This window comes from Dicentrarchus labrax, unplaced genomic scaffold (genome assembly GCF_905237075.1).
Source record: "Dicentrarchus labrax unplaced genomic scaffold, dlabrax2021, whole genome shotgun sequence".
NCBI lineage: Eukaryota > Metazoa > Chordata > Actinopteri > Moronidae > Dicentrarchus > Dicentrarchus labrax.
Genome location: NW_026136861.1, coordinates 162,932 through 174,276, shown reverse-complemented (window position 1 = coordinate 174,276; position 11,345 = coordinate 162,932). Strand labels below are relative to the sequence as shown.

The 11,345-nt window shown below is 39.8% G+C and overlaps 2 gene segments (V, D, J or C); both read left to right on the top strand.

Moving 5' to 3' along the window:
* The first annotated feature begins 324 nt into the window (after positions 1-324).
* Positions 325-996, top strand: LOC127360227 (Ig heavy chain V region XIG14-like). The segment is given in 2 exon segments: positions 325-534; positions 624-996. Coding segments are annotated over 2 exon segments (348 nt in total).
* Positions 997-5,181: 4,185 nt separating this feature from the next.
* On the top strand, positions 5,182-5,772 carry LOC127360237 (immunoglobulin heavy variable 3-11-like). The segment is given in 3 exon segments: positions 5,182-5,286; positions 5,377-5,670; positions 5,756-5,772. Coding segments are annotated over 3 exon segments (360 nt in total).
* The last annotated feature ends 5,573 nt before the right edge of the window (positions 5,773-11,345 follow it).

Genomic DNA, 11,345 nt, shown 5'->3' with positions numbered 1-11,345 from the left:
ATTTTATTTAATGGGAACACATCATTGTTATTGCAATGCTGATTTTTAAAAAATGTTTTCAATCATCCATGAGTTGTGATGATATTCACATTGAGATTAGCAATAATGATGATTAAATGTTGTTTGCTATTGTTGTAGAATTTACGTAATGTTTAATACAAGATTATTGAAATACAATACATTTAGACATAAAATGTTTCTAGTTAATAAAAAGTTAAATTTTGTAAATGCAGGGACATTTTCATAATGTAACGGTTGAGTGTGTAATTAAGTTAAAATATCATATGTAAAGCAGAGGTGATTTCCAGACATGTTTTCACTCTGCAGATATAATAACAGTCAACAGACTCTTCTATTGGCTCCAGTTAGACCAACATTGATGCTTCATATGTTTGATTCTATGCAAACTCAGTGACCTTCCTTGTTACTCAGCTATAAAAACTTCCCATCAGGCTGTCAGTGGAGTTCACAGCACGTCAGTTTCAACATAAACCATGTTCTCTGTAGCTCTGCTGCTGCTGTTGGCAGCTGGATGTGAGTCTCTCTGGATTTGTCAAAGTCAACAGTTCTTCTTTTGCAGTATAACTTGATCATTTGTTATAAAACATTTTCTTTTTTAACAGGTGTGAAGTGTGAACAGTTGACACAGCCAGCCTCTGTGACTGTGCAGCCAGGTCAACGTCTGACCATCACCTGTCAGGTCTCTTATTCTCTGGGCAGCGCTCCCACAGCTTGGATCAGACAGCCTGCAGGGAAAGGACTGGAGTGGATTGGAAGGGCAGGTGTTGGATACACAACATATTACAAAGATTCACTGAAGAACAAGTTCAGCATCACCTTAGACTCTTCCAGTAAAACAGTGACTCTAAACGGACAGAATGTGCAGCCTGAAGACTCTGCTGTGTATTACTGTGCCAGAGAGACACAATAACACAAACCATCAGTAGACCTGAACAAAAACCCCTCAGTGCCTGAACACTTGTAACATGAAGCCACCAGAGGAGGAGCCCTCAGACCACTAAAGATTTTAACACCAGTTCACTGTTACAGTGAAGAGAGAAACAGACATGATAAGAATGAAGAAAAAGGTAAAGGAATAAAACACGGTTCATTATAATATAGAATACAGAAAACTTTATCAAACATATAGTGGTTGCATTTTACAAAAGATGTTGTTCTGTCTGTCTCAGAAATATAAATTATGGAATTTCGTTGTATTGACTGAAAAACATGGTTAATAATGGCATCCATGTACTGAAAAGTTGCATGTTATTCCTGTTTAATGCTTAATTAATATTCTCAAATGTATTCTTCACTCTTATTGCTACTTGGGTATTTGGTCCCCAGTGGTTAAAATGCCTGGAGAATCTCACAGATTGACCTGTACAGCCTCTGGATTCACATTCAGCAGCTACTATATGAACTGGGTCAGACAGGCTCCTGGAAAAGGACTGGAGTGGATTGCCTGGATTGATAGTGGTAGTGGTAGCAGCAAATACTACTCTCAGTCAGTTCAAGGCCGGTTTACCATCTCCAGAGACAACAGCAGACAGCAGGTGTATCTGCAGATGAACAGTCTGAAGACTGAAGATTCTGCTGTTTATTATTGTGCTCGAGAGCCACAGTGACACAGGAAGGAACAACGGCATACAAAAACCTCCAGTACTTATCTTTACTGGGCTTTTACTTTTGTTGTTGTTGTTTTGAAAACTGAAAGATTATTATTACAACCAGAATAAATCATTAAAAACATAAAATGTTTTAATGGTCAGTTCCTCACAAAACAGCCAAGGGCAGCACAACAATCGGAAAAATTTATCAAATAAATACTACATTTACACATGTCAGGCATATTAACCCTCATCTGGACATATCAGGAGTACTGACTGGGGTCCATGGGGAGCCAAGAATAAACTTGACAAAAGCATGAAAAATTGGAATGATAGAATAAAGCCCCTTTGAGATTTGAAAACAATTTTACCTCTTGGATCAGTGGGATTTAAGGTTAATGTTTGTTATGAGAGTGAAAAATAATGTTGCAGTTCCCGTTATAAAAACACTAGATGGCAGTCAGTGTCAAGTTTCTCTCTCCTCTGTCACTATAAGGAGATTCTCATATCTGCTTATCTCACTGATCTCAACTGACTGACACTCAAACCCTGGACTGAACTAGAGTTTTATACTCACACCCTTTGTAAGCTTGCTTCACCACAACACTAATAGAGCATTTGAAGTGCTGGATCAGCAGTGACTGCAGCTTCATGTGTTCATTTCGTTTGGAGGTCACACTGAAGTGAAGACACTGAGAAAAGGAGAAAAGACTGAACAACATCTTTATTGTTGGTGTTTCTGTCTGTTTTTAACTCTCTCTCTCTCTCTCTCTCTCTCTCTCTCTAGAGTCCAGCACTCCTCCTTCTCTCACAGATGTAGTCTTTATGTATCAACACTGTAACTCCAAAATGTCTGACTGGTAAAATGCAAATTCACACACTGATACACAATCCCCACCCATTGTGCCTGCACAATATATATCCTTCATAATAACCTTTGCAGTTGCAGACTCAGCCAAGTTCCCACCATGACAGCTGTACAAAGTCTCTTCCTCTTGGCTCTCATTTCAGGTGAGTGAAGTCAGTGTCCAGCGGATGAGGAGAAAATGAGCTTTGGATGTCTGCTGGCTCCCCGTCATCTAAACTCTGTGTCTCTTTCAGCTGCTCAGGGTCAGTCCCTCACCTCCTCAGAGGCAGTGGTCAGCAGAGCTGGAGAACCAGTCACTCTGTCCTGTAAAGTGGAAGGACTCACTCTGGCTTGGCTGCACTGGATTCGTCAGAAACCAGGGAAAGGACTTGAATGGATTGGACGCATTGATAGCGGAACTGGCACAATATTTGCCCAAAGTCTCCAAGGCCAGTTTTCCATCACCAAAGACACCTCCAAAAACCTTGTGTCCTTAGAGGTGAGGAGTCTGAAACAAGAAGACTCTGCAGTTTATTATTGTGCACGAGAGCCACAGTGACACACCAGACTGCAACGCTGCACAAAAACTGAACAACACTGATCCCTGTGTGAGAAGCACTGAAGCATGTCAGCCCTTTGAAAACAAACTTATTTCCTATCAAAAAATGGCCAATTATCAATAAAACACGTTCCATCAATAAAAATGTATTTGTCAGTGTGTTGGGACAGTTTATCAAGACTCACAGCAACACCTACATCAATAAGAAGAAAACCTTCCTGTAATTACAACATAATTTTAACTGCAATAAAGACTGCCTTAAAAAGCTCTGTATCATACATCATACCATATCATTGTATCATCTGTCATGTCTCATGTCTTAATACCTTCATCTGATTTAAATTTCGCTCAAAATATTATTCAAGATGCAAATAAAGGTTACTTATAAGGAAGTGAAGTGTGTGTGTGTGTGTGTGTGTGTGTGTGTGTATCAGTGAGAGGACAGAAGAGCTCACATCAGTTCAGCTTCAACATCAACATGTTCTCTGTCGCTCTGATACTGCTGCTGGCAGCTGGATCCTGTGAGGAGCTTTCAGTGGATTCACACTAATAAACACATTAGAAACACTGAATAGTCAGATGAATGATGGAGATAATGTTGATTTCTGTTTCCACAGGTGTGAACAGTATTGATCTCATCCAGTCAGACTCAATGGTTGTGCAGCCTGGACAGTCCTTCACCATCACCTGTCAGGTCTCTGGTTATTCTCTGACTGATAACAGCTATGCAACAGGTTGGATCAGACAGTGTGAAGGAAAACCAATGGATTGGATTTCCAATCAGTGGGGTGGAGGAGACTTTTATCAAAACAATGCTCTGAAGAACAAGTTCAGTTACAGCAGAGACACTTCTGCTCGAACAGTGACTCTAACAGGACAGAATGTGCAGCCTGAGGACACAGCTGTGTATTACTGTGTACGTCGGCCCACAGTGATACAAACCACCAACAGACCTGCACAAATACCCAGCAACCATGTGACTCAAGCACAAACATATTCTAAATGTTAACATTAATAAAGACAATACTCTCTGATGACTTAATAAAAAGGAATGTTTATTGAATCACAGAGGGAATGTCTTTGGAAGAGTATTTTATTATCTGTGTAGATCTCACTTGACTTCCACTGCAGCTGGCAGTCTGTATCAGTATAGAAGAGACATAGAGAATATGTATTTTTGCTCAATCCAAGATGCAAATGATACGTACCAGACTCCCTCTGAGGTGAAAAGACCTGGAGAGATAGTGAAGATGTCATGTATCACATCTGGTTATAGCATGACAAGCTACTATATTCACTGGATAAGACAGAGGCCAGGGAAAGCTCTGGAGTGGATTGGGAGGATGAATGCAGGTTCAAACTCTGCTATCTACGGCAGCTCCTTTCAGAGTCGTTTCATCATGACTGAAGATGTACCCAGCAGCACTCAGTACCTCGAGGTCAACAGCCTGACAGCAGAAGATTCTGCTGTTTACTTCTGTGCTCGAAGAGACACAGTGACTGAAGACAGTGGAGCAGCTGCACAAAAACCACAGCAATGTGATCTCAATAACATTTGTTTGTCACCACCTACAAAAGAACTTTCATACATCCACATTATATTTCTATACTGTAAACAAATCTTTATGATGTTATATCACTCACAGTAATAGACAGAGTTCCTTCAAGTGTTAAATCCTATTAAAATGCCAATGTCATATTCACAAGTAGAAACCATAAATTAAATGAATTTAGCTTGAAAAGAGGAACGAGCTGAAAACATTTCATCAGACAGAAAGCTTGACAGAACATAGTTACAATGGTAACATTTCCACAATCCAAAACATATCTAAAAAAAGCGTTAAATATATATAGCGGATGCTGGTGATCACAATAAAACTGAATTAATGTATTATTATAAATGTTCTCATGTGCTGCCCATTATGCTCTAAGTGTGAGAAACAGAACCTTCATAACAAGATAATTTATACTTTAACTTGTTAAGATTAATATGGTTGTGTTTTGACTGAAAATAACAAAATACAGATTTACATAAATTAAAACATGCCAGCCAATCAAACCTTGGAGGGTTGGCTCTTGGACATTAATTCCCCAGTTTCATATATCCAGTCCAGCTCTCTCCTCCCTGTGAGGAGGAGTCAATGCAAAACTCAGATGTCTTCCACCTCTACTTATCTGACTGCAGAGAGGATGACAGAGAATAGTGGACACACAGTTTAACATGATGGACTATAGGACAGGACTGCTGCTGTTAACTATCTGCTGGGCAGGTGAAGATCATATCTGATCTTTATTTCATATATTTTTCATTTGTGCTGCCAATGTAACACATGACATGAATATCTTTCTTGGTTTGACAGGTGTTGATGGTCAGACTCTGACAGAATCTGAACCAGTGGTTAAAAGGCCTGGAGAATCTCACAGATTGACCTGTACAGCCTCTGGATTCACATTCAGCAGCTACCGTATGGCCTGGATCAGACAGGCTTCAGGAAAAGGACTGGAGTGGATTGCTTATATAAGCACATCTAGTTCTCCGATCTCTTACTCCCAGTCAGTCCAGGGTAGATTCACCATCTCCAGAGATGACTCCAGCAGTAAACTCTATCTACAGATGAACAGTCTGAAGACGGAGGACACAGCAGTGTATTACTGTGAGTCATACAAAAACTACTTCCTCTATTTACAACCACTGAGAACATTCACTTTCTTCAGTATCACATATCTTCATTGTTATAGATTTAAGGTTTGACTAATTATTTTTTTAATTAAAATAAAATAAAAAAATAAAATAAAATAGAATATAGTTTAAGACTAAATTATATTTACAAGGAAGATATACAGTTACACACACAAACAATTAATATAAATGGGTCAAATGAAAGGTAAAATAAAGTAAGCACAATAACAGAGAGACCAAACTAAAAAACACACAAAAACAAAGACAGGGCAGGAGATCTATAAATGGCCTTGTCCATAGAGATTGGTTTCTAGAAGCTACTTAAAACAGTCCAACGATTAATTTCAGTGATTGGGGAAGATGATTCCAGAGGGCTGGAGCTAAAACAGCAGAGAGCAGTCATCTTTTGTTTTGCAGTTGGAACGGGGGATGGATAAAGGGCCAAGATTTGAAGATTGGAGTTGTCGGAAAATGGAATGAAGGACAGATGGTGATCAGAAGTTTAACTGGAGACAAGGTCATGAAATGTCTTTTGTCTAATTTTATGGGAAGCCATGCAGTCACAAAACAGCCAATGACAGAGCAGCTGTACAAAATCCTACAGTACTCATCTTTCAGTCTGATGGAGTTCAAACAAGTATTTTATTTAGTATTTATATTATAAATATATGATTGAAGATGGATTAACAACTAATCCTGCAGTAGGAAACATTCTCTAGGATTTTTGAGCAATAACTCTTTTCTCATCCTCCCTGGGCTCACAAACAATAATGTCCTCAGGTCCATGAATTCAAAATGATACAACACACAGACATGTCTTCAAACATCTGCAAACACTGAAAACATTGAAGTCTTTTATGCAAACCTGCATCAGACTGAAATTTTCATACTATTCACATGATCCTTGCTGTCACTGTATTTATATATTTGCAGTAAATACAGTTAGTAAGTAGAGTAAGTGAGCAAATAAAAAATAAATAATTATTACAATTACAAAAGAAGTTGTGCTTATGTTTGAAGTCATTCATGGATGTGGTGCTGAGAGTAAATAAATTCTCTCAGGGAAAATACTCACATCACATTTCAAGTGTATTTTGATCATTTGAAAGCATGTTAAACACACTGTAAACATGTCTCATAGAAAGCAACATTCTGGTTGATCCTCTTGTCTCCATGGCTGCAAATCATCATTGTTATTGTTTAATGAATATGTTTTCCATTATCCACAATTCATGTTAATATTCATCTTAAGAATAGTCATAATGATCCTTAAATGTTTTATTTTAAATTGTTGTAAAATACATGTATTACCAATGGTTAACAGTTAATGAAAAGTTAAGACTTATTTCATTTCTGTAACTGTACATTTTCATTTTCAAAATGTTAGTTTAGTGTGTAATGAAAGTAGACCTTTCTATTGGCTCCAGTTAGACCAACATTGATGCTTCATATGTTTGATTCTATGCAAACTCAGTGACCTTCCTTGTTACTCAGCTATAAAAAACTTCCCATCAGGCTGTCAGTGGAGTTCACAGCACGTCAGTTTCAACATAAACCATGTTCTCTGTAGCTCTGCTGCTGCTGTTGGCAGCTGGATGTGAGTCTCTCTGGATTTGTCAAAGTCAGCAGTTCTTCTTTTGCAGTATAACTTGATCATTTGTTACAAAACATTTTCTTTTTTAACAGGTGTGAAGTGTGAACAGTTGACACAGCCAGCCTCTGTGACTGTGCAGCCAGGTCAACGTCTGACCATCACCTGTCAGGTCTCTTACACAGCTTGGATCAGACAGCCTGCAGGGAAAGGACTGGAGTGGATTGGAATGGAAGCTGTTGGATACACAACATATTACAAAGATTCACTGAAGTATCACCTTAGACTCTTCCATTAACACAGTGACTCTAAACGGACAGAATGTGCAGCCTGAAGACTCTGCTGTGTATTACTGTGCCCACTACACACAGTGAGAGACAATAACAGCAGAGTCGTACAAAAACTACTTCCTCTATTTACCGTCACTCTGAGCACTCGTTGTTTCAGCATCACTTGTCCTGCCTTTCTGACTGTAATTAACATAAACTTTATTTTTCATTACCAAAATTCCTCTGTCCAGGTTCCACTGAAATAATATTATTTTAAAGATATTAATATATGCACTACTGCTGTGTTTGACTTTCAATCTCCATGAATGAACAAACAGCAACTCAGTGTCAAAGCTGAGTATGTGTATAAGTAAAACCGTTCAAACCAAAACGGAAAATGTGAAGAGTCAAAATTCTGTTCATGAATACAGGCTCATTTTAAGATGGCTCATATAATTAGAAGTTAATACTGAGCAACAGAATTCAGATATCAGTATAACAACACAGAGCACATCCTTTGTTTGGGGAGATGCATTTTTGGATAAGATTTGGTTGATATGATTGTTGTTTCAGTCAGGGGGAGTTGGTCCTGCATTCAGCAGCTGTTGAAATGAGTACGCAGGTAGGAGCTAACAGAAGTGATTGTTTGGTCCTCTAGTGTGGTATGTTTTGGCTTTTGAGGAGTTTCCCTGGTCAGGTATAGCTACATGGTCCATTTGGGCTTGTTTTCTTTTTTTGGTTTGTTATTTTCTGTGTGGTGTGCGGCGACAGAGCAGGTAAAGATAGTCTGGCAAACTGCTAAGTTGGGACTAGTCAGAGATGGTAAGCTTTCTGGGGATGTGTTGCGACGGAAAGAAAGTTCCTCTTTGCGGTCAGGGTCTCCAGATGTTGTTAGTAATTTGCATCTCTTGCCTAAATTTAATGAGCAAGATCCAGATGTGTTTTTCTCTCTGTTTGAGTGGATTGCAGAAGCAAGAACTTGGTCAGACTCAAAACAGGTTTTGTGGTTGCAGTGTGTGTTGTCAGGAAAAGCACAGGAGGCCTATGCATCGTTAAGTAGCAATAATCTAACTTATCAGTCAAGGCTGCTGTACTGAAGGCGTATGAGTTCCAGAAGCATATCGTCAGAGATTCAGGATGTGGGAAAAAAGGGTTAGTCAGTCTCATATGGAGTTTTCAAGGGAGCTGACTAATCATTTCAATCGTTGGTGTATGGCTTCTGATGTTGATCATTTTGAGAGTTTGTGTAACTTGGTCCTCTTAGAGCAGTTTAAAAACTCTCTGCCCAGTCGAGTTGCCACCTACATTAATGAACGCAAGGTTACAACTGTTGCTGAGGCTGCAGCATTGGCTGATGAGTATGTACTCATTCATAAACATCGACCTAGTGAGCCTTTGCAGGAGCCTGTGGTAGGAAAAGATGGTGGTGATAGGTTGCCTGGTTGACTTGGAGTCTTTTCAGGTAAAGGGTCCCGTGGAGCACCTGAAAAAGGGGACAATGTGTGCAATTACTGCCGTGAGGCCGACCCATGGAAGGCAGACTGCCCGATGCTCAGGGCTAAGAAGCAGCATGCTGGAGGTGTTCATGTAAAACTTGCTGCACTGGCTGCAAGCGTTCCTGGTTCTGTGAATGTGGGCGTGCGACAAGGTGGGAATGCAGATTCTTGCATGGCTCGTGTTCTTGATGAGTCCTTTCTGCTGTTAGAGATGGGTTTGTAAAACATGTTGGTAGTGATGCTAAGGTACGTGTTTGAGTCTATACTGTCAGCTGATGAGGTGGAAAATGTTGCCAGTGGCTACTTGCTTCAGGATGGTGTTTTGGTGCCCCATGGTGAGGATTTTGTTGGGGATCCCATTTTTCAAGTCTATTCAAATATCGCAGTCATGTGTTAGGGCTTGATCATGATGGGTCAGGGCACTTAGGCATCCGGAAAACACATGACAGGATTTTGCGCCTTTTTTTGGCCATAACTAAAAAAGGATGTTTCTGTACATATTAAAAACTGTCGTACTGGGGCGCCCAGTTCGCTCAGTTGGTAGAGCTGGCGTCCCAGGTACCAAGGCTGAGTCCTTGCTGCAGCGGCCCAGGGATCGAATCCGACCTGTGGCCCTTTGCTGCGTGTCATCCCCTCTCTCTGCCCCCCTTTCCTGTCTATCTCCAGCTGTCACTATCAATAAAAAAGGCAATAAAATACAAAAAAAAAAACTGTTGTACTTGTCAGGTAACTGGTAAGCCCCATCAGGTCATTAAACCCGCTCCGTTGCAGCCGATTCTAGCTATCAGTCAACCATTTGAGTACTTGATCACTGATTGTGTGGGGCTACTGCCCTGTGCGTGGTCTGGAGGCCAGTATTTGCTTACAGTTATGTGTCAAAGCACTAGATATCCAGCAGCTTATCCTTTGCGGACAATTACTGTAAGGTCTGTGGTTAGAGCACTGACACAATTTATATTTGTGTTTGGCATACCCAGAGTCATTCAGAGTGACCAGGGATCTAACTTGTCTTCACACCTTACGGCCCATGTGTTAAAACTGTCAAAGTCAGGGTGCTTTGGAGCATTTTCACCAAACACTGTTGCGTGCATGTTGTACAGAGATGAATGGGGACTGGGAGGAGGGGCTACCATGGCTGCCTTTAGCTGCATGGGAAGTGCAGGAAAGTACAGGGTTTAGCCCAAATGATCTAGTGTTCGGCCACACCATTAGGGGTCCACTGTCTGTATTAAAGGATGGGTTAAAGGAGTCAGATCCGCCCACCAATCTTATTGACTATGTCTCTGGGTTTAGGCATCGCCTATATGCTGCAGGGGAGTTGATGAAAAAGAGGTATCCTTTGGGAGCTCAGTACTGGCTCTTTCTCCTCCCTGAGACAATCATTTGGTTTTGGGGTTTGACGGTTTGATTGTGTTGCTGCATCTTAATACAACACAGCACTCATCAGTTCTCATCTCATGCAATCACTTACAACACTGATCCCACTGATTTCTCATACTACTGTTAGTTTAGGTTAATTCTTTTCCTTAATAAATAATTAGTTAATTGGCTTTGTTGTGTGAGTCTCCCTCCTTTTGTCATGACCTTATGGCCCGGTTTGTGACACCCTATTACTCCCATTCGGTCTGGGGTAGATTCACCATCACCAGAGATGACTCCAGCAGTAAACTCTCTACAGATGAAGACCGAGGACACAGCAGTGTCAGAGAGACACAATGAGAGACAATAACAGGAGAGTCATACAAAAACTACTTTCTCTATTTACAACCACTGAGAACATTCACTTTCTTCAGTATCACTGATCTTAACTGTAATAGTTTCAAGGTTTAATTTAATTGTTATTGTAAAATACAGGATTGCACAATTAAAAGCAATTGAATGAAATTATTAAAAAATTAAATAGAACATAGTTTAGGACTAAATCATATTAACAAGGAAGATATACAGTTACACACAAACAAAGTAGATATAAGTAAGTAAAGTGTTATTTATAAAGCACTTTACAGTTACAAAGTTTTTTAACACACAAACAAAAAATAAAAATGAGTAAAATGAAAAGTTAAAAATAGAAATGAGTAAAATGAATTAATTAAAACTGCATGGATGGATAAATGGCCAAGATTTGAAGATTGGAGTGGTCGGAAAGTGGAATGAGGGACAGACGGTGATCAGAAGTTTTACTGGAGACAAGGTCATGAAGTGTCTTTTGTGAAATTTCATGGGAAGCCATGCAGTCACAAAACTGCCAATGACAGAACAGCAATCAGCTGAAATCACTGAACGAAATAAAATA